This window comes from Microchirus variegatus (genome assembly GCF_963457635.1).
Source record: "Microchirus variegatus genome assembly, chromosome: 7".
NCBI classification, from domain to species: domain Eukaryota; kingdom Metazoa; phylum Chordata; class Actinopteri; order Pleuronectiformes; family Soleidae; genus Microchirus; species Microchirus variegatus.
The window spans coordinates 27,367,845-27,395,263 of record NC_139808.1 but is presented as its reverse complement, the minus strand read 5'-3'; the positions used below and the strand labels follow the sequence as shown (position 1 = coordinate 27,395,263).

General features: G+C 42.4%; 3 protein-coding genes across 8 annotated transcripts in view; 1 reads left to right on the top strand and 2 right to left on the bottom strand.

Annotated features, from left to right (window-relative positions):
- Nucleotides 1-13,478: 13,478 nt before the first annotated feature.
- On the bottom strand, nucleotides 13,479-15,784 carry rmnd1 (required for meiotic nuclear division 1 homolog; the record flags this gene model as incomplete). Its single annotated transcript, XM_083891905.1, has 11 exons — nucleotides 15,690-15,784; nucleotides 15,503-15,608; nucleotides 15,356-15,431; nucleotides 15,015-15,054; nucleotides 14,829-14,929; nucleotides 14,630-14,736; nucleotides 14,489-14,553; nucleotides 14,251-14,327; nucleotides 13,801-13,921; nucleotides 13,604-13,720; nucleotides 13,479-13,511 (listed from the first exon to the last, which is right to left on the bottom strand). Exons 2-11 carry the CDS (start codon nucleotides 15,603-15,605, stop codon nucleotides 13,479-13,481), a joined length of 840 nt encoding a protein of 279 aa, XP_083748031.1. The 5' UTR covers nucleotides 15,606-15,608; nucleotides 15,690-15,784.
- A 1,567-nt stretch (nucleotides 15,785-17,351) lies between these two features.
- Nucleotides 17,352-20,760, top strand: ccdc170 (coiled-coil domain containing 170; the record flags this gene model as incomplete). The annotated part of the gene is made up of 8 exons (XM_083891882.1): nucleotides 17,352-17,378; nucleotides 17,543-17,716; nucleotides 17,905-18,195; nucleotides 18,278-18,478; nucleotides 19,107-19,280; nucleotides 19,361-19,597; nucleotides 19,780-19,983; nucleotides 20,482-20,760. 8 exons carry the CDS (start codon nucleotides 17,352-17,354, stop codon nucleotides 20,758-20,760), a joined length of 1,587 nt encoding a protein of 528 aa, XP_083748008.1.
- Nucleotides 20,761-21,552: 792 nt separating this feature from the next.
- Nucleotides 21,553-27,419, bottom strand: part of syne1b (spectrin repeat containing, nuclear envelope 1b) — a gene marked incomplete at both ends in the record, with an annotated part of 61,888 nt that continues 56,021 nt past the window's right edge. For all 6 annotated transcript variants that reach the window (XM_083892429.1, XM_083892424.1, XM_083892427.1 and 3 more), the window contains 9 exons: nucleotides 21,553-21,796; nucleotides 23,974-24,032; nucleotides 24,821-24,913; nucleotides 25,077-25,289; nucleotides 25,385-25,513; nucleotides 25,605-25,805; nucleotides 26,139-26,350; nucleotides 26,432-26,558; nucleotides 26,654-26,760. In XM_083892429.1, coding sequence (XP_083748555.1) covers nucleotides 21,553-21,796; nucleotides 23,974-24,032; nucleotides 24,821-24,913; nucleotides 25,077-25,289; nucleotides 25,385-25,513; nucleotides 25,605-25,805; nucleotides 26,139-26,350; nucleotides 26,432-26,558; nucleotides 26,654-26,760 — 1,385 coding nt within the window. The remainder of the gene's footprint in view (nucleotides 21,797-23,973; nucleotides 24,033-24,820; nucleotides 24,914-25,076; nucleotides 25,290-25,384; nucleotides 25,514-25,604; nucleotides 25,806-26,138; nucleotides 26,351-26,431; nucleotides 26,559-26,653; nucleotides 26,761-27,419) is intronic.

The window sequence follows — 27,419 nt, the reverse complement described above, 5'->3', positions numbered from 1 at the left end:
TTTTCTGAGTCTACGTCCTAAACCTCCAACATAATGCATGAGAACTCATTCTGGAGACCATATAACCTGGAGAAAACCCCACGCACACATGGGGAGGACATGCAAAATCCATGCAGAAAGGCCTGGGTCATCTAACCAACTACACCAACTGCATTTTATAATACTTTTATCATACTTTATAATACTGTCCCCACCTTTTATTTTTATACCTTTTATTTAAAACAATCTGCTGGAATGTAAGTTTTGTCAAAAAACGGTGTTGATCTTTGCTCATAGGGCCCGTAGACTACACAACTGTCCCCGTAGATAACACAACTGTCCCCGTAGATAACACTACTGGCCCGTATACTCCACTACTGGCCCGTAGACTACACTACTGGCCCCGTAGACTACACTTCTGGCCCCGTAGATAACACTACTGGCCCGTAGATGACACTACTGGCCCATAGACTATACTACTGGCCCCATAGACTACACTACTGGCCCGTAGACTACACTACTGGCCCCCGTAGATAACACTAAAGCCCTGTAGATAACCCTACTGGCCCGTAGACTACACTACTGGCCCCACAGACTACACTACTGGCCCCGCAGACTACACTACTGGCCCGTAGACTACACTACTGGCCCCGCAGACTACACTACTGGCCCGTAGACTACACTACTGGCCCCGCAGACTACACTACTGGCCCCTAGACTACACTACTGGCCCCGCAGACTACACTACTGGCCCCGCAGACTACACTACTGGCCCGTAGACTACACTACTGGCCCCACAGACTACACTACTGGCCCGTAGACTACACTACTGGCCCCGCAGACTACACTACTGGCCCCGCAGACTACACTACTGGCCCGTAGACTACATAACTGGCTCATAGACTACACTACCGGCCCCGTAGACTACACTACCGGCCCAGTAGACTACACTACCGGCCCCGTAGACTACACTACTGGCCCCGTAGACTATACTACTTGCCCCTTAGACTACACTACTGGTCCCATAGACTACACTACTAGCCCTTTATACTCTGATTCTGGTCTTTTCTTTGAGACCAGCCCAAAGTGGGAGAACATACCAGGGGCTGATCGTGACACTCCATTCATTCAAGGATGTCGAGTCTAAAAGCAGCACGTCCAAATAAACGATTTGAGGAACAATCACATCATGGCAACATTAACAACAGCAGATAGAGATATAAATAGTTTTTGCTCCGTTATTTTTATTTAAAGAACAAGCTTTTCCACGGAGTCTTGGGGTTTGGCCGTCAGCTGGTTTTGTTTGTTCTGCTCTGATTCTGCCCACATGTCTCAATTTAATATCCAAACAGTGATAAAGTTGTTTTCGCCCCGCAGAGTCACTGGAATTTCATGTTCAAAGAAAGCCTGGTTGATTAAAAATGTTGACTTTTTTTTATTTCTATTGCAGTTTAGAGTCTTATTGGATAAATCGGCAATTCTGAAAATGGATTCAAATGTCAAATTCATTCATTCATTCATCTACCTCTTATCCTGTTGAGGTCACCAGTTCATCATGGCTGGTGACCTGATGGAGAGTTGACAAACAACAATGTGGAACCTTTGTTGTCAGGTGTATGTTTCAGTGCAGCTGTCACAGTGTGTGACCCCAGAGCTACAGTGAAGGCCAGAGGCCAGAGTCTCGTGTTGTCCAGGCTACAGTTACATAAGCACGTTAATGTACGAGGTGGTGATTTGTTCCCCATGAGCCTGAGTCACCGTGATCGCAGAGAGGCCCAGTGTTTACTGTCATGATCGGACATGACAGACACAGATAATCAGATTAGCGCGCGGATTAGTCAGACTGAATGCACAGCTCTGATTTACACACGGAAAAGGTTCTGCATTTTGTTATTTTACCGATCAAACAAACAAACAAACGAATGGTGAACTCTATTCATTTTACATGTACTCCTCAAAGGTTTCTCTACATACTCTGCTTACTTTGCTAAATTTGAGTTCAACTTTAAGCTTGTTTGTACTTTGTGTTAAAAGTTTGGACAAATGCCAAACTCTTTATTGTGTTTTTCAGTCTCATAATCAGAGTCTGCTTTTATGAATCTGCCTGATTCTGGACATGACAAGGACATAGTAAACTGTAATTTATTTTACCGAAATTTGACAGTATAGGCGATTTACTAACGTGGTTAATTCCTCAAGCAAAATAACCACACAAAATATTGCTGATTTATTACATGTTTTTAAGTCTTTGTGCAGCAGACTTTGTATGAAAAAATAATATCTGGAACATGTGCATGACAAACAGTGTTAGCACACATGTTCTCAGCTGAACTGGCATCAAGGACAGTGTTCTCACTAATGACAATGTGACTGAAAATATAAACTAAAGGAGGGAGATAAGGAAGGAAAAGCACCAAAATTGTACTTAAAAAATAGATGTTTCGAAGTATTCATGCTACTGCCTCTCTAAATGACATTGGAATATTATAAAATATATCAGATAACCAGCACTACCACAATAATAATAGGTCTACAAACTCCAAACCTACAAGAACAAAACAGCATCGCACATGCAACATCACAGGACACCACACACACACAATAATAATAATCCAACTCCTACCTTCACGAGGAGACAGAATCATCAAATGCAGAAGCCGAAATTCTGTCAGCCATGTCCACCTGAAACAAAACCAATTCCAGAGATGGAAATTAACAAATTACATTTAATCACGTTGCTGTAATTGAGTAGGTTTAGTTAAGGATTAAGGTTAAAGATTTTACTAACGTATGTTTTTTTGGATGATGAGGACAGGTGAGCGATGAGGACAGGTGAACGATGAACTGTTCCAGAGATGATTCATGTCCCTGAAGCTCTGGAAAGACGGGTCCACAAAGTAAGGTTGCCCTCTGAAGTAAGTGTCATCATGTGAAAACTGCTGCCTGCTTTAAGGTGAGGACAGGTGAACGATGGGGAGAGGTGAATGATGAGGACTGGTGAACGACGAGGACAGGTGAACGACGAGGACTGGTGAACGACGAGAAAAGGTGAACGACGAGGACTGGTGAACGACGAGGACAGGTGAACGACGAGGACCGGTGAACGTCGAAGTAAGGTGAACGACGAGGACAGGTGAACGACGAGGACAGGTGAACGGCGAGGACTGGTGACCGACGAGGACAGGTGAACGACGAGGACAGGTGAATGATGAGTTCTGTCAGCACTTTAATTTGTAAAGCTTTGCCTTTAATTAAGAACAAGTCATGTGACATTGTTCTTAATTAAAGAAAGAACCTTGTTTAAAAACTAAGTAATCTGAGTACTTTTTTTACTTTAACTTGAGTACATTTTTAGACCAGTACTTTTGTGATCAAAATAGTGGTACTTTTACATGAGTAGAATATTTCAGTACTCTTTCCACCTCGGACAAAGCCATATGTATAATGTATGTGTTTATCTTTATTGTTTTTTGCTGACTTTCATTTCCACTTTAAAGATTATGTAAATTATTTACTTGAATCTAAAGAATCAATAATATATATATATCTATAATATAATCAATAATCAAGACAAACCTATACTGTAAATACAGAATTTCTATAGCTTGACAGTAAATATTATGTTTTCTTGTGTTATTTTGCGGTTGACTGATGACTTTTGTTGTTCATTTAAAGGTGCAGTGCATACAGTAAATGTGCTGAAGTCATCTGCGGACACAGACTGTTTCTCCTGCAGTTTTTTTTCTTTCTCTCCTCTCCTTATTTTGATGCAGAGAGAGAGGCGTGCCGCCGAACCAGGTCGGGCCGATCCGGGCCGGACCAGGCTCTGATTCTGCAGGGGGTGGAGGGAGTACAGGATGTTTGTGGCTAAAAAGACTTTTCCCAGCTGCAGTCAGAGTGTTTCGCTCGTGTCTCGTGGAGCTCACCTTCATTATCCGGGGGGAATAATAACAGATCATCGCGGACAGTGACGAGCCGCAGCTGGGATCATCATGGGAGACGCTCAGTCTGCGCAGCGGGAGAGGAACGAGGATGCGGAAGCTGAGGAGGAGAGCGCAAAAGTGGACGATGCTCCTGCAGAGCACAACACTGGAGATATTAAGGTATTTATCCACGCAGATTTCTTCACATGTTCACTCTGCACACATACAGATACAAATGCATATAGTATTATGACATATTTTACAAAAAAAAAACATTAGGAGGTTTTGCTGCATGTTGCAAAAACAAAAAATGCTGAGTTTGTATTTAACGTCAGTGAGGACAGTGCAGCTACAGCTTGCCAACATTTCCATTATTATCACCAAGCTAAAGAAAAAGCCTCTGTGTCATTTTGTTAAGAGGAAAAGGAGCATTCATCACCACAACAATGATTTCTGACAGAGTGCAGGTGTTAAATGAAGTCATAGTGACATTTTACAGTAAAATAATTATTAATAGGAATTAAAATGAACTTTATTTATGCATCGCTTTTCAAAACAAAGTCAAAAAAGTGCTTAACAGCAACAGATTTAACTGTCAGACAGTTTTCAAATGATGACACTTACTCCGGAGGACACGTCTTTCCAGAGCTTCAGGGACACAAATCATCTCAGAAACAGTTCAAATAATCCCAGAAAGGATCTCATTAAATTAAAAAACACAAAATATAGAATTTGGAACTTAAACCTCAGACAAAGAAAAACAGTGTTTCATTTGTTTTAATCACTTAACTGTTTCAACGTTGACTCCTTCATTGCAGAGTTGGAAGTTTGAGTTTCAGAGGTATCGCAATGGTTTTTTATGTGCACTGTAGATGGAGCATGGAGGAATAATGACCTTTCGTTCTTCTTCTCGAACCAAAGTAAAGCCCAGGGGAGAGATGGAATTTCTCCTGTGCTGCACTCAGCTGAAGGCAACATCGATTATTTGTGTAAAACATCATCAGTGGGTCATGCCGAGCAGGAAGTCAATTAGACTGTACTTTACTGTAAGATTAAAAATAGAGCTGTACATCTGTAATATATTTGTGTTGAAATAAGTTTAAAATGTCGCCAATATGCAAACAGCAATATAATGACATGCCAAAACAGCTGATCACATATATCCTCTGTCTGTGCTATATTAAAATACCACTCGTTTCTTGGCACCCGCCTGAAAACAAAGACCGTATGTGTTCACGTCTTCTAATGCAGGAGGTGATTGGCCACATAAAGATGTATATCTTCAACGTTTACTGTCACAACCGTCTATAATGACATTATGGCTGCAGAGCATACAGTGGTGCAGTACTTGGTAATTTCTCTACATGTAGGAGCAGGGAAACGGCTGGTTCCTGGTGAATTTATCTAAAGAGAAATTCACATTTATAGAATAAAGATGAGACTTTCAAGACTAATCTGGCTCGTGGATTTGAGATTGGGACAATTAGTGTTGTTAAACTAATCAAGGTTTGAAATTCTTTGCTGTCAAAATGTGCGGATGAGACAATGATACCTGCTGTACTTCCCTGCTAATGTTGTGTACTTTTGTTTCAGCCTCTCAGAATCTCAGAGATCAATGGAAAGGCAGACAGCACTACAGCGGAAGCTAATGGGCGCTGTGAAGAGGAGACGACTGCAGAGGGTGAGTACTCACCATCTCTCTGTAAGACAGGATCATTGCTTCTTGAATTCTGAGAGATAGTTTTGTATGTAATATTTGACATTTCACACCTTTCTCCAGGCAAAGATGTTTCAGGAACAGCGAAGCAAACTAAGGATGAAGAAACGGCATTAGAAAGTATCGACATAAACGAAAAGGAGTCGCTTACAGAAGCTAATGCCGACCACGAAGAAGACGAACCCATGGAAATTATTGAAATGGACGCAAAGCAGAACGACCTCAACGACAGCTTTCGAAGGTTTTTCAGTAACATTAGTCTGAAACTGAGCGTGAAAAGAGGTTCGGTCGACAAAGACCAGATAGCGACAGATGAATCAAACACACCAGAAGACGTCAAGGAAACCGTAAAAGAAGCCGATCACGACGAGCAGAGTATTGATCTGAACGCACAGGGAACGTACGATAACGACTCAACAACGTGCCCCACGCTGACAGATGTTACATCCGAGGATATTCCAGAAAACACACAGGAGAAAACAGCAGAGACCAAAGAGGAATCAGACAATGTAGATACAGCAACAGCGTCACCTGTAGCTGAAGACGAAACGATGCAACGGGACGCTATGTTTGAAGCAGAGGATCTAAATCCAGCATCTACGTCTAGTCCTGAGCCAGAGGAGGTCGCGTCTCCAGTCAAAAGGTTTTTTACAAGCGGAATATTTTCTGGACTACGGAAGAAAAAGACATCCATAGAAGACGAGACGATTGAGAGAGAACTGGTGGAAATGGGCAAGGGAACGACGCAGGCAAAAGAAAAAAGAGAAGACGTACAACAGGATAATGAGACAAGTCCTCCAGCTACAGTTGAGACAGAAAATATAGACCACACAGAGGAAAATCTGATGGTGGACGAAGGGGAATCACCGCCAGTTACCACCATTTATCCTGAAAATACAGCCTCTCACGACAAAGTTCAAGACAGTCCTTTGAAATGGCTGCTATCAGGGTCTAGTTTTAGAAAGACTTCCAAAAAACAGAGAAGTAGGAAATCGAGTTATGAAAAGCTCTCAGAATCTGGAGAACACTCCGATCTGCTCAAGACTCCCAAACAAGAGAGTCCAACGCAACAGTCTGCAGAGACAGCAGCTGAGGAGGACGGAGCATGGGCCTCTTTCAAAAAACTTCTCACTCCTAAAAAGCACACGAAGAGGTCCTCGTTGACAAATGAAGAGGCACAAGTTGCACTTGGAGAAAGAAAACCAAGCGAAGGAGAGCAAATGTCAGATAACAGCGCAGAAGAAGGCAAAAAGAGAAAGGATTCCTCCGTGTCATGGGACGCCGTTTTGTGTGGATCGGGAAAGAAAAGCAGAAGCCGAAAAACATCCGACTCTGAGGAAGAAACACCCCAAACTGAAGACAGAAAGGAGACGACGCCACGAGAGAGTTCTAGTGAGGCTGATGAAACGGCCAACTCCCCCAAACAAGCAGGAAGTCCTTCAGAGGGTGAAGGAGGGTCCACATGGAAATCCTTTAAGAAACTCGTCACCCCAAAAAGAAAATCCAAGGATGAGGAGGAAATCAAAGATAGTATTCAGTCTGACAGCGAAGCTGCACAGGACGAGTCGTCCTTTTCGATCAAGAAATTTCTTCCAGGTCGAAAAAAGAAGAAGAGCGCTGAAAACCAAGACCAGGTGTCTTCAGATGAGGCTGATAAGGAGGTAGTTTCAGGCGATGAAGATTCTGACACACCAGCTGTGGTTCCGTTGTCTGAGTTTGACACTCCTGAAACAGAGGTTCACATTGCAACACAGGCTGATGTAGAAAGTCCTGTACCCACAAAAGAAGACCACGACCTGGAGCAGGATCTCCTTGATCAGACGGCTAAACCAGTCGTACCTTCTGACAGTCTTCAAACAGACACAAAGAAAATCCAAGCCAATGGGGACAATGTAAAGAACGAGCCACCTGCAGCTGCACATGAAGAAGCAGAGGACCTTACCGAATCATTCAGTCCACATCATCAACTCAGTGATATTCCAGAGGAAGGCATCATTACAGATACCATTGCCACTCAAGCTTCAATCGCTGAAGAGGCAGCTAGAGATGACACCATCATGGAGGACCTGATAGAGATCACATCTGAGGCCATCACGGCTCCAGAGCCCATCGATGAAACCGAGATGATCTCTGCAGTTTCCCAGCTGTCGGAGTCTTCAAACACGTCTGGCAACATCACACCGGTCCCAGTAGAATATGATTTCAGACAAACAGAGGCGCTCTTACAGCAGGTTGTGGAAACCATCTCCATCAGCCCAGAGGAAGCAGAGCCGGTGTGTTCAGAAGAGATCGACTCAGAAAGAATACGTGAAACATTTGTGAAAAGAGAGTCTGCAATTCTGGAAACACACATGGGATCAGACGCAGTATCTATTGTCACAAGTCTAAATGCTGAAGGAACGGACATTATCGAACACTCAGCAACAGCCCATATGGAGAGCATATCTGAAATCAATGAGCTTGTGTCCGAAGAGTTTGTCACTGCTGAAATTGCTGTCGATGAAGTTCATGAGGTCGGCGTTTCCCATAAGCCTTTGGTGGAAAGACAATGTGACGTAAATGAAGCTGCGTCTATGGAGACGTTACCTGAGGTTGAATCAATTGTTGCAGATGAAGGTTGTCTTGTAGGCACCCGTCAAGATAAAAAAGAGCCCCTAGAGATTGAAATGGACTCCCAAGAAGCAGAATCAGCTGCTATAATAGCAGAAGAAAGTGAAGACCAAACTCCAACACACAAGGAAGAGCAGATCTTACCTCATATCACAGAAGCTGACAATAAAGATCAACCAGAAAAGGAGGTGGAGCAATTGCAAGCAATACAAGCTGTACAAGATGGTTCAGAGGAGGGTAGCGATCAATTGCTTGAAAAAGAAGTATTATCTGAGGATTGTCCAGCAGAAGGAACTGTTGCAGATGAACCAAAAGAGAAAACCGTGGCTTTAACTGAGTATAATGTTGGCGCCAAGACAGAAAAGGTGCAAGCAGATGCTGCCCAACCCGATCACTCTGAAGAACCAGACGTGTTAGAAGATGTACAAACAGCTACAATACATTTGGACGTGGGCAGTGTTCAACTGCTTGAAAAAGAAGCGACAACAGAAGAAACAGTTACAGGCGAACCAAACGAGGCATCAGAGTTCCTCACTCAATATGCTGATGAAGAAATGGAAGACAAGATGCAAGTACATGCTGCCAAAAGTGAACATTTTGAAGAAAATGTGTTAGAAGCTGCCCAAACAACAAAAGATTCAAAGGAGGATAGCAGTCAGTTGCTAAAATATGAAGTAACAGTAGAAGATACTACAGCAGAAGAAGTTACAGACAAACCAGAAGAGGAAACAGAGCCTATCGTTGAACTTGATGTTAAGGCAGAAATGGAAAACCAGATACGAGGAGATGGCGTCCAAATTGTCCAAACTTTGGCTGAATATGATGCAGAGACAGAAAATAAAACTACAGATGAACACGCTGAAGAACTCCAAGTGTTAGAAGTTGTACAAACATTAAATCTAGAGAATGTCAGTGGTCAACTGCTTCAAACAGATGCTGCCCAACCTGAACAAGTGTTAGAAGCTGTGCAAACAGCCACGTTGGATTTAGAGGACAACAGTGGTCAACTGCTTGCAGAGAAAGTGATCTCGGATGATACTGCGGCAGGAGAATCGATTACAGACAAATCAAACGAGGACACGCAGCCTCCCACTGAATATGATATCGCTGTTGACACAGAAAACAGACTCCAAGAAGATGCTGCCCAAACACAGAATACTACAGAAGCAGACGTGGTAAAAGCTGTACAAACAGCCACATTAAATTTAGAGAAAGATGGCGGTGGTCAGTTTCTTGAAAAGGAAGTCTTATTAGAAGATATTCAAGCACAAGAAACAGTGACAAACAAACCAAAAACTCAATATGATGTTAAGGAAGAGACTGAACACAGACTTCAAACAGACGCTGACCAAACCACACAAGATGGACAACGAGAAGAGTTAGAAGATGTACGAACAGTCACATTAGACTTTGAGGAGGACAGTGGTCAACTACTTCCCAGGGAAGTGATCTCAGAAGAAGAAACAGTTACAGATAAACCAACAGAGGAGACACATTCTCTTACTGGATATGATGTTAAGGAAGGGACTGAAAATAGACTTCAAACAGATGCTGCCCACAGTACACAAGTTGGACAACCAGAAGAGTTAGAAGCTGTACGAAGGGCCACATTAGACTTTGTGGAGGATATTGTGATTTCAGAAGATATTCCAGCAGAAGAAACAGTTACAGACAAAGCAAAAGAGAAAACAGAGCCTCTGACTGAATATAACATTGCAGCTGAAGCAGAAACCAAACTCCAAATAGAGGCCGCACAAACGGAACATACTGGAGAACCCGAGGTATTAGAAGCTGTAGAAAGAGACACAGTAGAGTTCGAGGAGGACAGTGGTCAACTGCTTCCAAAGGAAATGATCTTAGAAGAAACAGTTACAGACAAAGCAAAAGAGGAAATAGAGCCTCTCTCTGAATATAACTTTGCAGCTGATGCAGAAAACAAGCTCCAAAAAGATGCCGCACAAACGGAACAGACTGGACAACCCGAGGTATTAGCAGCTGTAGAAACAGAGACGTTAGTTATAGAAGAAGGTAACCTTCAAACATCTAATGAATCGGAAGAACCACAGACTGTTCCTGAACCAGAAATGTTTGCAAACGAAACAGTGCAGGCAACAGAGGACCTCAGTGACGTAAGTTCCAAGCCAGATGACAAAGACCTGAAAAGAGATGCTCCAAATATTGACCAAGAAGTTTTATCTGAAAACAATGAAGCCAAAGCAAAAGAAACAGAGCCACTGACTGAAGGTAGTGAACTCGTTGTTGCTATTGATTCTGAACATCTTCAAGACCATGAGGTAGCAAAGGATGTCATTGTAGCAGCAGAAGACGTCACTGGACATATTCAACAACCAGAGGTGTCACCATCAAATGTAAATGATACAGAAGCTGAGGTAGAATCCTCTAAGGCTGCTGAAACAGTTACTGAAAGTACTGAGGGAGGTAGTGTTGATGTTTTAAAGGTAAATGAAGATGAGAAAACAGAGAGTACACCACAGGATGCTCAGGTTAGCGAGGACGATCACGTCCATGAAGACGTCGATGAGGTGCAGACAGTAACAACGGTTTGTGTATTGTCTGTCGATGATGACGATTCCGATGTAACTCCAGCAGCTTTCCTGGAGAATGCTTTGTTTACACAAGAAAAGACCCACTCCAATGTTGAAGAGGAAAAGGTCGTCATTCCAGGGTTTGAGGTTAAGCACGCCGCAGTCGAGCACGCTACCGTCGCACAAGTGACCGCCTGTCATCTAAAAGATGTCGCAGCAGCTACGCCTGAAGCTATGATAGAGACAAAATCAGACAGTCGTGAAGCCTTGATAGAGTCTGTGGTAAGTCAGCTAGACGTTAAAGAGACAACTGAGGCTGCATTAGTGAAAGAGGATGTGAGGGAAGAAGAGAGCAGTGTGGTCGTGATGAATGTGCCACTGGTGGAATTTAAGGACAGTTGCCAAATTCAAGTGCAGGTGGAATCGGCTGAAAAGACCGTTGACACAGCACTAGAGGTAGGGATAACAGAGGTGAAAGAAGTTATAGATGTTTGCTGTAATTCAGTGAAAGACGTTGACAAGTCAGAGACTGAAGAGGCACTAGTTCATGAGGAAAACATGGTGATCATTCAAGAAGTCACTCAGCATGTAGAATCAGTGCTTGTCGTATTAGAAGAAAAAGTCGTAAAACAGACGGATGCTGAAACTGAGTTCAGTGAAGTGGAGGATCAAAACGTTGTTGAGGACACGACTGTCGGGGAGGATGTGGCTGCTGTCCCAGGTGATGAATCTGCAACTGAAGAGCAAACGTTCAAGGACCTTGTACAAACACCCGATATCCAAGGAGAGTTAGACCTTGGCGATGAGGAGGAACCTAAAACTGTCACAACTGACGATTTGAAAAAAATCAACAAAGAAACAACAATTACACAGATTGTAATACCTCAAAACACGGGAATAATCTCCTCGATAGGCAATGTGGAGACCCCGTCAAGCCTTTCACTAGAATTCAAACTCAACATACAATTAGGGCCACCTACAACAGAGAGAACTGAACCGATGAAAAAAACTGAAGTGTCTGAGGTCGGCGTTCAAGCAGTGGAGCCTGAAGAAGAACCTGAAAAGAAAGAGAAAAAGACAGCGTTAGTAGACGTCACAGAAACAGAACCAGCGGACGTGAAACAAACAAATCAACCACAGCTACTGGATGTTGGCATGCAAACAGTAACAGAAACCACAGAGAGCAGAACCGCTAATGTCCAAGTGAGCGAAACGACAGAAACAATTATAAAAGAGAAAACAGAGGTGTCCCTGAGTCAAGAAGGACCCGCTGACGTTTGTGAACTTCTGGAACCTGTGAAACAAGCAGAGGAAGCTGAGCAGGACGTGTGGATGGACGCTGAAGAAGACGTAGACGACAACCTGGAGGAAACGGAGACGGACGAACCTCCAGAGCGTCAGCGTGAAAGCAGCCAGGAGGAAACGTCTGCAGCAGAACCTGACTTTGACACGGCTGCCAAGTCCAGGGTCGAGGAAGAAGAGAATCAACAAACGCTCAAACCAAGAGGAACATTTGAAAAAGAGTGCGAGGGGGAAGATTTTACAGATTCCGCAGCTGCGACTGCAAGCACTGCTATAACGGAGTGGGATTGATTAACGTGTTACTAATCGGTAAGAAGCTTTACTTACTGATATTATATATATATGATATTTGAAAATGGTAATTATTTAATATAATGTTTTCATCTTCTCTTTCAAGGTTGGACTGGCTGAAACAAGAAAAATACAGGAAAGAAAAATGTAACTTTTATTTTGGTATTCCTGTGTTCGTTTAGTTTGCTGTATCGTGCAAAATGTCAGTACTAACCATGACGGTTCTTTTCAGTTATTCATATTGAAGATAATGTATATGTCTACAAGAATAAGGCAGTATTTTTCTAATTAACAATCATTTATTATCATCATTATGGTTACATGCTACAAGAACATTTGAAAAAGTACTCAAAAAATCATTATTCATGATGTAAGTGAGACACATATAGGACACGCTAATCTTCGTAAATTAGTACATGCAGATATTTCACATCTTTCACTATTTTGCTTTAAATACATAATTCATGCAGATCTATACAGAACCAATTTGTAGATAACCACTGTTTTAATGCAAACACAGGCCAAGATTTGCTCGTTTTGATTCTAATGGACAAGTTTAAGTTGGATAGAAAATGACGGGAGCATGTTTGTTTTAAAAAATTATTATTATTTTTTTTTATATTTGTCATCATTTTAACTATAATCAGCAAAGTCTTAATGTTTAACAATCGTGGCAGGTTTTATTTCCCCCCAGCTTTTTGTTTCTGGTTTAAACTGCAGGTTAGAGAATAACTAAAGTTGTTGTTGTGTTGACTGCGTTTATATATCTATAGGTGTTATATTAATATATTATATTTGAATAAATTCATACATGTAAATTTCAAGTTTGTACCGCAAATCCTTGTGTGGAACCGCTATCTTTTACATTCAAAGATCAAAACCATGACAAATAATGATTTAAATACAGTGAAACAGTGAAAGAAAACAAAGCTTTATTGTGTTGAAATGTGTTGAATTCATTACCGGTTAAGATATCCAGAAAGGTAAATATTTATTATATTATTTGTGTCCAGAAATCACTGTCGTGTAATTATTGACAGTACCTTCATATAGTCCTGCGTTATTTCTTTGTAGCTTTTATTGCCTTCGTAGAATTGTGGAGGAGTTGTTTCAGAAGATCATTTTTGCAAGTTCAAACATAACCTGCGAGGAAAGAGCAAAGGTGTTATTACAGGGAACAAGAGTGTGGAGTACAGGGCTAATGTGAGTATTGGAGGAGTCAAGATCTCTTTCACCTCTATTGTAATGAGGATGACGATCATCCACTCCAACCTCAAACTGTGCTTCTCGCTCAGGTGGCTCCTCATGAGGTCGGTCAACTGAGTGCAGTGTTCTAGCTTCTCGTTTATGACCTGCGACACAGAAGAAGATGGTTGGGGTTGAGTTCAGATCGGGTTCGAACTCTGAATTTCTGAGGTCGGGTTTTTATTACGTTGACTCTGCGGTTGATGCTGAGGAACTGGCAGGTCTTCTCGTAGAGCTTCTCCAGGTTTTCTCGGTCCCAGTAGAAATCGGGAGTGAGGAGCAGGTCGGACCTCAGGTTTATACAGTGTCTGTCAGAAGAGCATGTGAACACACAGGTTTAAAATGGACATGCTTTTTAACCCTTAGCATTTTAGCTGCTTTTTTCCATGACTATGTTTGAACGAACATCATATACAGCGGCTATAAGAATGTGCAATATATAGAGTGTCTTATATCCTTTTTTCAGCACATCCTAGACAATCTAATGAAAAGGGTTAAAGGTATTTTAGGAACAAGTCTTTAATAGATAGGACAGATTATGGCATGAAAGTGGAAAAAAGCAGGGAAGACATGCAGCACAGTGGACTTATAGCTTTCCACACTAAAGTTACAGAAAAAAGGTTTCTGTTACATTTACCTTAAACTGAAAAGCTCTCCTATCTTCTGCATCACCTCTGCAGAGGACAACTTCACTTTTGTGCCAGACTTCAGTGTCTAAAGGGGGAAAAAGAAAGAAAGAAAAAAGACATGAAGTACTGGCATGTGGTGGGGGGAGGAGAGGAATAATTGCATAATCACCTTAACAAAAACAAGCAACCATTACAGATAATCAATTATTCATTATCTTTCTGCTGGCTGTTAAGTGTCCACTATACCTCTGGAATTGATTGAATTGACTCTACAAAGTCGTCTAATGACACCTCCCATATCGCCAGCTTCACTGGAACAGGAAAAAACATGAGGTCAGACTCAGACAGCAGGGTGAGTCGAGTAGAAAGCACACCCGTGGCTCTCACCTGATAAACATAAAGCATTTGAAAATGCAAATTTCTCCAGCACGCTGTCATTCTGATCCATCTCATCGCTCAGGACAAAATTGCCGCGTTCCAGCTTTGTGTTTCCTCTGCAGAAGTTAAGTTAATGTTTGTTTTACAACAGCGACACAATTCGAGGAGGCACAGATACACAAGACGACAAGGAAGAAGCAGAACGTACGCTCCGACTGTGTAGTTGATCTCTTCGTTTTCCCAGTGGACTAATGCTACTTCGTAAGGTTGGATCTCATGACGCTCCAGTATCCTCATCACATTTTTCGCCTGGAAACACAGCGACATGGTCAGAGATCTATTCTGAATAAAATAGCATATACTTTCAATTCAATTTGATATGGTTTTTGGTTACCGTTTTGTCCTCAACATTCCAGAAAACTACAGATCCTTCCCTGAAATATCAGATTGAAAGAGTCAGTCCATGATTTACCTGGAAATATAACACTACACCAAGCAGAAGGGTCTCCTTTCTTTTCTTTTTACTTTTCACTGGACAAAATATGGCAAAATTCTCAGTGCATCAGTGTTTTCTATACCAAGAAATATTCAAAATTCATAATATTCAACACTAAACATATGAACCTGTATTCAGTACTTGATGGACGGAGTGTTTTCCATTCTTTTTAAATTTAGCACTGTATAATTTGCACTCAAAAATAAAGCCTCAAACAAAACGATCTCTGTTGTTTTTACCTGAAAAAGAAAATGAGAGCATGGTCATCTGGTTTTGCAGCCATGTCTGTGCTTATCACCAGCACATTTGAGGCATCTGAAATTAAAATGTCATCACATGATGATATCACAATTCAATCCCTGCCAAGTTGTAATTTAGAGTCATACCTCTTGGTAGAGTTACTTCCTCAAAGCCGTGATTTATCAAATCATGGCAAAGTGTTGGCAAATGATACTGGTCTGCTGTTGCAAAGGCGATGCATCGCATCATATCCTACAGAGAAAACAGGGGTTGGATTAAGCCCTGAGGAAGAAAAAAGAAAAAGACTGCAGATCTATATCACCACGTCATCACCTTGTCTTCTTGTAGTGGCTGATTGGCTCTGGAGGGTTGTTTCGTTCTTGGTCCTTTAGGAATCCGTTTTCCAGGCACCGTCACTGGTTTCAAAGTTGGTTTCAATATAGATTTCACAAGGTCTGTGGCATAAAACCGCTTCTGTCCACTTGTAGAGTTGGCAAACGACCCAGAGTCCACAAACAAACCTTTAAATCCACCCAAAGTTGGGAAAACATGTCTTAAATGTGTCCTCTGTTGGTGAAGAGTGTTTACATAGCAGGTCCGAGAGATGCCCGAGACAGGCAAGTCTGAGTGAGTCCTGGGTTTGGATTCATACGTTTGTAATTGGACTGATCGGGAAAGACTGGCCGAGGCACAGATGCAGACCTGTTTCTGCTCCAAAGTCTGAACGGGTCTCAGTCCGGACCACAACATCCGGAGGAGCATCCTCTCATTTAGAGCGCTTCACAGGTGACCTACAACACAGAGTACAGAGAAGGGAATTCGATCTTAAATTACATTTGACACATTAAATATCGATATAAAATGGATTAAAATATTTTAATTGTGACAAGTTTTCAAGTTTGTTTGGACCAAATCACTAATTCACATAATCGTGTTCGACAGATTGATCAATTATAAAAACAATATTAACCGCAGCCTTAAACTTTGATAGTTTGAGACTATGATATAAACATTTGATGTAATTTAACATTACAAACACCACAGAACTCTGTAAACGGTCCTCAGTCTGAAATACATAATTTATGACGTCACATGTACAATGTAAATAGAAAAACAGAAACCAAAATAAGCTAGACTGACCTTGACTTTACTAGCAATGTCATAACTGCTAACCAGGTTAACAGTTTACCAATATTTCTACGTCACAACTGCATTAATAGTATACGTAAAACATATTATGAGTCTGAATCTCTGTTGCTTTAAAGTAACAGAGGTGACTCACATGCTAGTTCAAACCGCTGTGGACATTAGTCGTTAGCTTACCACCAGTGAATGAATGAACACGGAGTCTTTCAGAGCATGTCGGCGTTAAACGGACCTGAAATGTCACGAAAAATGTTTTGAAAAACACACAAAAACAACGGTTAATATTGGGTAATATCTCCTAGCTCTGTTACAAGGAGGCGTGTTTGGTGTTTGCTAATAAAGTTTTTTTGCCGCTCACTTCCTGTTTGACGTAACCAGGACGTAACGCAACAGAGTGGTGTTTTATTGAGCCCGCGGTTTGGACTGACGGGTTGTTTGAATCAGTAATAATTAATTATACAGTATTGGCAGTTCTGTATAAGTACCTTAAAGCAATACTTGAATAAAATAACAAGTATTATTAAAAGAAAATTACTTTAAAAGAAGTTGAGGCCATGGTGAATTGTATGGTAGGAATCACAGAAACGTAACCTGCTAGTTCTCAATAAGGGCAAACTTCATTATTATTATTTCAAAAATGGTTTACCTGTCTACTGTTGTGATATTTACACATTACTTTTAATATTAATGCTTAGTTTTATTTAAAATATATGTGGGAAATATATCCAAGTCTTCAGATGCCAGCAGACCTTATAGCACCCCCTCTGGTAGAGCATGGTATAGCCCGTGTTTGGTGTTGCCAGGTGACTTCTGCAACAGTAACACTAACCCCATGCAACACAACCAACTATGGAAGTTACGGAAAACTCTGAGGAGGTATGCATTAGAATAAAAAATATTATTACTTCTCTGTGCATTAAAACACATTTAATCTTCTGTTGAAAAGTTCTTATTGATAACTTTTTCCCTTGGTATAGAAATAGTAACAACTGTTTAATGTCATTCTTTTCCATATTAATTACTATTATTAGGTGGAGCAGTCTAACGAGAAGGAGAGGCTGAGGATGAGAATAGCTGTCTTGGAGGAGAGTGTGAGGTCTTCTGAGGTGGAGTGTAAAGCCAGCAGGGAGATGGTGCTGAGGCTGGTGGCAGAGCTGGACCGGGAGAGGAAGAAGGCTGCCAGCAGTGCAGCAGCCCTCGATTCACTCAAAGTGGTATCTATAAAAAGTTTTAAAAGTCCCTATAAAGTCTAATTTTGACTACGTTATTTCAGTGTCCTAAATTCCTCTCAGGATCAATACAACATTATAGGCTACTCTGTCTATCCAAGGAGGTGTCTATCCATAACTTCCCTAAAACGAATCAAAAAGTGAATAATAGTGGTATTTTCTGTGTCTTCCAGGAGTTAGATGACCTGGCTGTGGGAAGGAGGAGTGTCGAGATGGACAAAGGCACGCTGATGGAGATGCTTGAGGCCAGCAAGAGAGTGACAGAGGCAGCCAAGCGAGAGTCAAACTGTCTGGAGAAGCAGGTGGAGGAGCTTGAAAGGAAGCTGGTGTCCAGCCAAGGAGAGACTCAGGCAGCTGAAGACAAACTACAGACGTTCCTGACCAATGTGGCAGGCCTGCTCTGGGCCAAATCTGAAAACGTCATCACACCCACAGAGACGAATATTTTACAGAAACTGGATAAGGTGAGGAATCAAGTGTTTTTATTTGCAAAAGATTAGTATTTTTACTGCATGATTTGAGGTCAGTTTAGTGACTGCTCTGCAGACCTTGTCGGAGACGCACGCCAAACTGCGTTGTGTTTCTGAGGAGCTGAAAGAGCAGGCAGAGCTCCAGGACTGCACACTACAGAGGGCGAAGCTAGCAGAGCAGCAAGTCCAGGACCTGAGGGAGAGACTGCAAAGTCTAGAAAGTGAGCTGACGACAGCGGACATGCGCCGAGATGGCCTGAGACAGAGCAAACAGCAAGTGAGTAAAGTCACAGCAACAGGGGATAAGAGGACACCTTAATGATGTAATGCAAACATTTAAAGGTTCAGTATGTAAGATTTCACATGGATTATTAAGTTTGTTAAGTGTGTAATTCTGTTTTTGTGCCCTTAGAATAAGCCTTATATGTACTTTGGTCAAAGGCCTTGTTTTTACAGCAGCATGAACCAACATGTGTTTTGAGTGGAAGCGTATAGTGTGTTCCAGTTATAGTTGGAAGTCGGAATTTCCAAGTTGAGGGGCGTGTTCCTTTAACTGAACCAAACCATCCAAATCGGAGAGTCGTAGCAGTCTCCCAAACCCTGACAAGATGACTTCCACGTCCAACTTTTGATGTAAATGAAAAGCACCATTACTACGCAAATGAACAATGGCTCCACCCACATATATTAGATTCATGCACCAATGAAGAAGAATGATGGAATGGCAAAGGCCACCGTAGTTCCCTGACACACCAGGAAAAGGGAGAGATGAGCGCGATCACACTGTCTGACCACTAAATGTCCCTAATTCTCACACACTGGATCTTTAAATGAAGTAATTAACTCTTAAACGTTAAACCCAGTGGCACATGGCTCATGATTTTCTGGCCACATGCTGTTTCCAGTACGAAGAGTTCCTGGAACAGCTGTCGGAGACGATGCTGGTCGACGGCGTCGCTCTCGATCTGGGCTTCGACATGAGGCTCAAACTCGTCCTGTCACGCGCAGAGCAGCTCGTCAAAAGAGAGGGAGCTGGTTTGATGGAGAGCAAAAATATGACTTTCAATCTACAGCGAAAGGTAGCTAATCAAGAAAAAGGAACATTTTGAAAATCAAAAAATGGACAAATTCTAATCAACAAATGTAATTTTCCCCAAAGTTGAAATCACAGAAGGATCAACTGGAGAGCAAAGGACTCCACGTCCAGTTCCTGAGAAAGAAGGTGTCGGAGCTGGAGGAGGAGAAGAGGTGTCGGTCAGCGTTGGAACGAGATGACGCTCACGTTGAGGCCAAGAGGATGCAGAAAAAGCTAGAGCGTCTGCAGAGCGAGCTGAAGGCCACCAAGCAGTCCAACACTGAGCTCAAGGCCCAGCTGTCCCACACTAATGAGCTCAAGGTAGAGGGGACAAGGGTTCGGCCTCAGAGCCGATCCAGAGGCGTGTTCGTCTCATAGTGTGTGGAGAATGTGTGTAAATTGATTTGTGCAGTAATTATGTAAACGCAAAAGTACCTGAGAACATAAAGTAAATGAATAAGAGTTGTTTCCCCCTGAATACCTCTGTGCCCGACACGCCAAAGTTGAAAGTGACGGAGCAGAGTCAGAGCATGCAGGAGCAGAAAAAGAAGCTGGAGCAGCTGGCGGAGGGGAAGGCCCAGGCGGAGAAGACGCTGACTTCAGTGAGCTGGGATCTTCAGAGTCGAGAGAAACGCGCCCAAGAGGATCGACAGGAACTCAGCAGCCTCAGACAGAGCCTGGTTCTGCTGTCTGACAGGGAGAGAGAAGTAAGGCAGTTTTGATATGGATATGGAGTGTCGGATCCATCTCATAATTTGGATTACGCTACTCTTTCTATTCCTAGCAATAGTGCTTTTAAAACATCATAAAACAGGCTATATGTACTGAGAACTACTTTTGAAGCTGAACAAACACAATCAAAATGGTTGACAAACAACACATTACTTTGGTAATTGGTAATCAAATTAAGTGAATAGAACCAAAGGTTACATGAGGACAACTTACTCAAACTAAGTGTTCAACAACCTGGATGTCAATGTAAATAAAACAGTAATGTAAATATTACATTTCGGTAAAGGTCGTTCAATCGTGATCTGCCCCATCTGCCACTGTGCAAATTTCTCACTGTCACAATAAGGCAAACTGAAGAGCACTGTAGAATCTTCTGCTTATCCTCCACTGTTTAATCTTACATTAAGAACTTACATTAAGGACGAAATACGTTTATTAGAGCTGCTGGACTCAGACTGTGCATGTGTTTCCAGCTGGAGGATTTCCGCATGGTGGTTTCCCAGATGCTCGGTTACGACGCCACAGCCCCGACACCTCTCCCGAATAATGAAATCATCAAATTACTGGAGATGCTTATCCACAATCACCATCACCATCTTCATCACCACCACCACCACGTGAAGGTGCCCTGGCTCTGTCCTACTCACCAGATCCCTCACCAGCTCCACCAAATCCAGGACCTTCGTAACAGCTCCTCCCTGGACGCCTCGACCTCCAGGACACCTCATCCAGACGATGCAGTTACCCTTTAAAACAATTTAAGATATTTAAATAAATACTTTAAATATAAGAGTGTGATTGTGGGAGAGAAGTAAACACGTCAATCAAAAAGGACAAATATCAAAATAAGGATTTGGCATTCATTGTTTTACATGGTCGTCGCATATAGATACAGTTCTCATCAATTTTTAGTTTTTAAACAATTATATACATATACATGTGATCTCTGACTGTTATACACATTTGATACTGAACTGAAGAGTCATACAAAATATACAATTGTTCTATATGTCACAGTTCTCAATCTTAATTCATATTTTCCAAAAAAAATAAAAACGTGTTAAGACCATGGATGACTCGTGTTAACAGTGTTGTTTCTGACTTTGATATTAAAAACGCAAACGTCTTGGCTTCATGAGTAAAACGATGTTAAAAATGGACTGTTACCACAGACACGATGAAGGATGTTGGTAAATAAAAGAAAAGAAAAAGATCAGAACTACATGCCGACAGGTAAAAAAATAATTGCAATGTAAGGTCTATTAAATGTTGTTATAACTTTTCACTTACAAGCAATTTCACAGGCTATATTTCAGCAATTAACTTTGGTGCTATTCAATGACTTGAATATTGTCCACTGTGGGAGGGGAAACTTCAGCAAAGATGCTCCTATAGTAAAATGTTTGATCCTACGTGCTACACACAGAGACATGAACATGTCAGCTGTTCTTTTCGCAGTAAAGAGATTAGTCTCTGCTCCTCAGTGTGATCGACTTTGTCAAGGATGTCGTCAGCGTGATCTCCTCGCGCTCTGCGGCCACAGCCTACACTGGAGGTGGTCCGTTTGTGTAGCTGAGCATCGGGTAGAAGGAATGAGCAAAGTTGTTGGACTGCGCACAGCAGTCCTCCGCGGAGATTGGCAGCAGGAAGGCGAGGACCAGCAACAGGAGCAGGAGGAGCTGGAAGGGCAACGCCGCCCAGACGACGCGCCGCAGAAGCGATGACCTGTGACCCGCCGACGCCTCTGAATCAGAAGGGAAGGAAGCGGATCCAGCGTCGCTGCGAGACCTGCTCACACACACACACACACACACACACACACACACACACGTGCACAGCAGCAGCACAGGCTCGGGTTTAGTGACTCACATTGATCAGTCACGACACACACAATCATTGAGATCTGCTGTCTCACTCCTGATTCCATGACTGAATCATCCCATTAGGAAAAAATAACATTAAACGTGCTGGAGTGATCACAACAGTGTACATAAAATTAAATTAAGTCATGATTCAATTCTCTAATCTCCCTAATGTCATATGTCTTTGTTTGACCACTTTTCAATCCAAATAAGATCTCAGGACAGCAACAAAGGGGGAAACTGCATGGCAGCGCCGTTTAAAGTGAGCTCCATGCTGTGTTCAAAGACATTGTCAACAAGCGACGTTAAAACAATGCTTTGACATCGTGATCTACATGCTGACCGAGACCGGGTGGGTAAAACACAAACTACAGAGACGAGTCACACAACAGTGAACAAGGCATACATGTACTGTACAAATCTGCACTAAACACATCGGACATGTGAGCTCGCATTCCTTTGCAAAGGGTGTTAGGACGAGAGAAGACATGCTGCAGTGTCAGCTGATCACAGTCACAGTTTGGTTTAAGAAGGACTCCCTGCTGGAAAATGCAAAGCATGCCAAGGCAAGAAGAGCGGCGTCACTAAAAAGGAGGTTATTGAACAGAGTAGTTTGGCTTGAAGCTTCTTCTTATTTTTAAAGGGAAATACGCTTATTAGCTTTCTAGCTGAGAGTTAGATGAAAACAGTGATACCACTAGGATTATTGTCCTGTTAGGACAGGAGTCTGCAACCTTTAGGATGAAAAGAGTCATTTTTGTCCCCTCTCCACTCAAATTTAATTAATCTGGAGCCACAAAACCTATAAAATTAAGGTAACGTGTTTCTTTTATATTCACATGTACTATAAAAACAATAGTTTCCTGCATTTACGAAATTTAAGAACTACAAAAAGAAAACTGTTGACATTTCATTGCTGCTGATACCCAACCTTATAACGTGGAGAGAGAGAAACAAAACACAGAATCATGTCATGACCTAGTCCTTCCATTTGTTTGTGGCACATTAATGAAATTAGTAAATTAAATAAATAAATATTTCAATAGTTCATGCTTGAGAAAGGACTCATTTAAGAGTCGGGAATGGCTTCCCATATATGTCACGCACAAGGTTGTAGAGGATTTTTAATATTGCATTTTGACGCAGACATTGGACGTGACGCACAATGTATTATAACATTATTTATGACCTTGATCTCTAAATAAGAGGTGTTCACCTCTTTCAAAACTACAAGGAGCCACTGCAGAGGGGCTGAAGGGCCACGTGGCTCTAGAGCCGCCGGTTGCAGACCCCCGAGTTAGGAGACGTACGGGAAAACTCTCAGCAAGAAAACACATGAGTGTGTGTCAAATCATTGAATTGCCATTTGTTGTTAGCATCACCCTCAGATCGCCTCAGTGGTTACTGTCAGTTGTTGTAAAAGAAGTGTCTTCTGTCCACAAAAACAATACTGTATGCATTATAATCAGAATGAAAGGTCTGCATTGTCTTTCGTGATTGCTTGATGTTGCCCCTTTACCACTTTAGAAAATGGAGGCCTGAGAGGCAAGACTCACAGATGAGACACTGAGGAGGGGGTGGGAGATGGTGGATAGTCGCTGTTAGAGCAGCAACAGCATCAGAAGAAGAAGAAGAAGAAGAGATGTCTCACGCACATGAGAGAAAGAGAAACTGCAGCCTTTGCATTGTTCATTGCAGACATTTACTGGCGTGACTGTTGGCAGAGATAAAGGAGCGTATGCACTCAGTAATAGCAAGAGAGCGTTAGCCGTGTAGAGAAATGTCCCTCTGGTTAGCGTTTTAATAATAATAAGCAGCCGAGGACGTCGGGGTGGAGAGGAGGCTTTATGCGCCTCGCGAGAGACCGTCGTCAAGGATGTGTGGGCTACCACTCACCTCATCACCTAACCTACACAGAGTGTCTAGACTTACAGAAGATGATGGAATTCAGTGTCACGAGCTGCTAATCTGACACATGCATGTCACGCGTGGAATTTTCCAGCCTTTAAAAACTCGGCCGTTGTTTGAGACTCGATTAGAGACTCCATGCCTCCAAGAGTTCCATTATCTTCTGCGTGTGCTAGAAACCAACAGAACAGGTACCTGTGGTGTGGACTGCTCACAGACGGTCCAGGCTGTGACAGACTACATTTGCCCCGTTGCTGTTTGCAATGAACAGGGGAGGGAAGGGGGAGGGGGGCGGGTAAAAGAAAGAAAGTATGTTTCAGTCCAGGCAAATCAAAGACAAAGCTACCGATGAAAAGAAATCCCCCAAACAAAATGAAAGAAGGGCAGCAACAAAATCCAACGTGAAGGTGGTAAAGATTTTGTAACCAGTGATAATAAGGAATTTCTGCGTGTGAATGAAACAGGAAGCTGCAATTATGCATAATGTGATGCATAAATCTCTAAATAAAGTTTAGCCACAGACACATAGTATAAGCAGTAAAATGCTTATTTGGACTGAACTTCATTACTGATGGAAAATACTTATACTCATTATATCATAAAATCATACTTCCTATGCTTCTTTTGTAATTTTAGCAGTTTCCTTGCAGCCAGTATTCCTGGGAATAATACTACAAGGATTAGAGAGGGAGGGAAAATAGGTGGGGAAGTCGATTGGAAGGAGATTGTCGTAGGATATTTTGGATTTTAGTGTGAAAATAGTGAAAGAGGAAAAAAGTGACCAGAACTGAGAAGTTCTACCATGAAGAGAAAGGAAGAAAGAAAAGTTAGAAGGAGAGGATTTCATACCTCCAGAGCAGTATCTGAGAAAAGACCACATGCAAAAAGAAAGAATAAAAGGCCCAGGAAACGTTCAGGGTTTTCAGTGTGGAAGAGTAGGAAAAGGAGTGAGGACAGATCCTGGGATGACAGGAGTGAATCTGGCCTTCAGTGGGGAAGATTTTGGGGCACAAGTTATGAGACGTGTGTGTGTAAGCGTTACCGATCGTCGTCGACTTGGCGTGCTCCTCCCCGACACGGGACTGAGGGAACCGGACGTGTCCAAGTCATCGGCGGACGACCAAGAAGACAAATCCTGCCAGAGGAAAACGTTTACACAAAGGTAGATACACGGAGAGACAGTGAGAGATGAATTAAAAAGAAAAAAAAGAAGCCTGGTGGCCCAGTCTGGAATTACAACAACAATATACTGTATAATGGATGCAGAGGATGGAAGCTTGTTTATGTTAAAGACCTACCTGTTGGCTGCTTGTGATGTCCAGGATCTTGGCCAGCTCTCTCAGGTCTCTGGTGACTTCTTTGAGCAGCAGTTTCAGTCGGTTCCCGATGACATGGACCTTCTCCTTGGCCTCCAGACAGTCGCTGCCCTGAGAGTTGACCAGCAACTGGAGGGACATGTCCTGCAGCGAGGCCACTTTCAGCTGCGAGTCCAGCAGCTCCTGACGGATTTGCTGTGGAGGGATTTTGAATTCATACATGAATTTACAAATAATCACTCTAAACTCTTGCACACGCTGAAGAAATCAGTAAGGTAGCCGTCGTGTACCGTCAGTGTTTTGTGATGCTCATGGAGAGTGTCACTGTCCTGGATGGGGTCAATGGGAACCACCTCATTCCTCCTTCTATCGATGTTTTCCAACCAGAGCAGCAGACCATGGCTCATCTCATGGAAGTCCTATTGATAAGATGTAGACTGGGATTAAATTACTTAAAAAAAAGGTGACTGAACTTGGCTTCTGTCTGGACCATGGCGATGATGCACTTACATGACATTGCATGAGAGCTTCCTGTAATGAAGACCTCCACTCCTCCAATGAGCTGCCTAGTTTGTCCCAGTGGTTGTTCATGTCTTTCAGTTTGGCCTGTAGCTCTCTGGACTCCTCGCTGTCCGTCTGCACAAACTCAGCGCTGCACAGGTTGATCGACAGCACGATAGCCTTGCGCTTGTCGTACGCCTTCTGCAGCTCCTGTAGAAAAAGAAACATTTACATTATCACAATGAATGTTCTGTAAGACAACACACACATGACATTCCAAGATGACACAGAAAAAAGGAAAAGGAAAAAATTCATAACGCTGAGAGAAAAAGTCATAATTATGAGAATAGGTCATAATATTGAGGAAAAAGTCATAATTATGAGAAAAATCATCATTCTGTGAAAAAAGTCATAATATGGAGGAAAAAAGTCATAATTCTGAGAAAAAACTTCATTATTCTGAGGAAAAAAAACATAATGCTGAGAAAAAAGTCATAATAAGAAAAGGAAAACATTTAATTATTAGCTGTAAAGTTTTCTTGCCTTGAGCTTCTTGATTCGCAGCTCAATGGTCTGGATGTCCGTGCTGAGGTCCAGCCTCCGCTGCTGCTCCAGCTCTTCCTCCGTCTCTCCCAGCCAAGTCCAGACTTTGTTCAGGTCAGAGTTCAGCTGCTGCCACTGCTGCTGGCTCTGCTTCGTCCTCATCTCTTTGCTGAGGCTCTGAGCCTGCAGGAGCTCCCAGCGTTCAATCACTCCTGTGGTGCAGAAGGTAAAAAGACTGAAAGAATGACACTGGCTATTATGCAGGATAACGAGTTGAATTGTAAGAATATTACCTGACGTCTGGGACTCTGAGCTACTGGGATCTGCCAGGCCAGACACGCCGTCTTCCTCCTCCTTCAGCTCAATGCCCATCCTCTTCACAGTGTCAATGCTGCCACGACACTCACCCAGCAGCCGCGTCTACAGACCATATGATATGTAAGTCATTTTGCACTGCGTAAGTGATAAATCAAATACGACTTCTTTTAAACACAAAGTCAAAGCACGACACATACGTATCCCATGTACGAAGCATCCATCTCTGTGCTCGTGGGAGTCCGGCTGCGGCTGCTGTCGCTTTGCTGCAGGTGGAAGCGGCTGATGTCCAGCGATGCAGCTTCTCCTGTAACATCGGCAACAACCGGCGGTCATCTTTGTAATTGATTAAATTCATAAGAATCACATGAAATCATGTACTTAATAACCAAGGGAGAAGAAGAAGAAGAAGAAGAAAGACCCCGTTCAGACAGAGGAAACAGTACACTTCTCTGTCATGCTGCATTTCTTTAAATTCACTCATCGTTGTGTTGTGCTCTGCTGTCCTGTTTGTATCAGGAGTCGCGTCCTTATTATTTTAAATGCAGAATCCCAGGAAATATACCTCTGTGTGAACGGAGACTATAGGAAATTTAAACAAACCTCTAGTATATTTGAATGAGGACTTCAAACATGCTTTTTTAAGTCCTTAACAAAAATGCACATTACAGAATCCAGAGTGGTTAGATACACAGAACACTGCAAGTCAAACAGAACTAAGAAAGCCAGTTAGAAATAAGGGTTAGGCTGAATTCCATTTCACTTCTGCTGAATTAGAGGACTGAAGAGCCACTCAGTTGAAAAAATAAAAAATAAAATGGAATTGATCCTATTCCCAGTGTGTTAGAAAGTGAGGCCATTGGTGACGGCGTGTGCCCAAAGTGTGTACACAAGAGAGGAAATAAAAGACAGAACAAAGCCCAAGGCTAGTCTATAAGTGTGGTATCACTGTTATTTCTGGCCCAA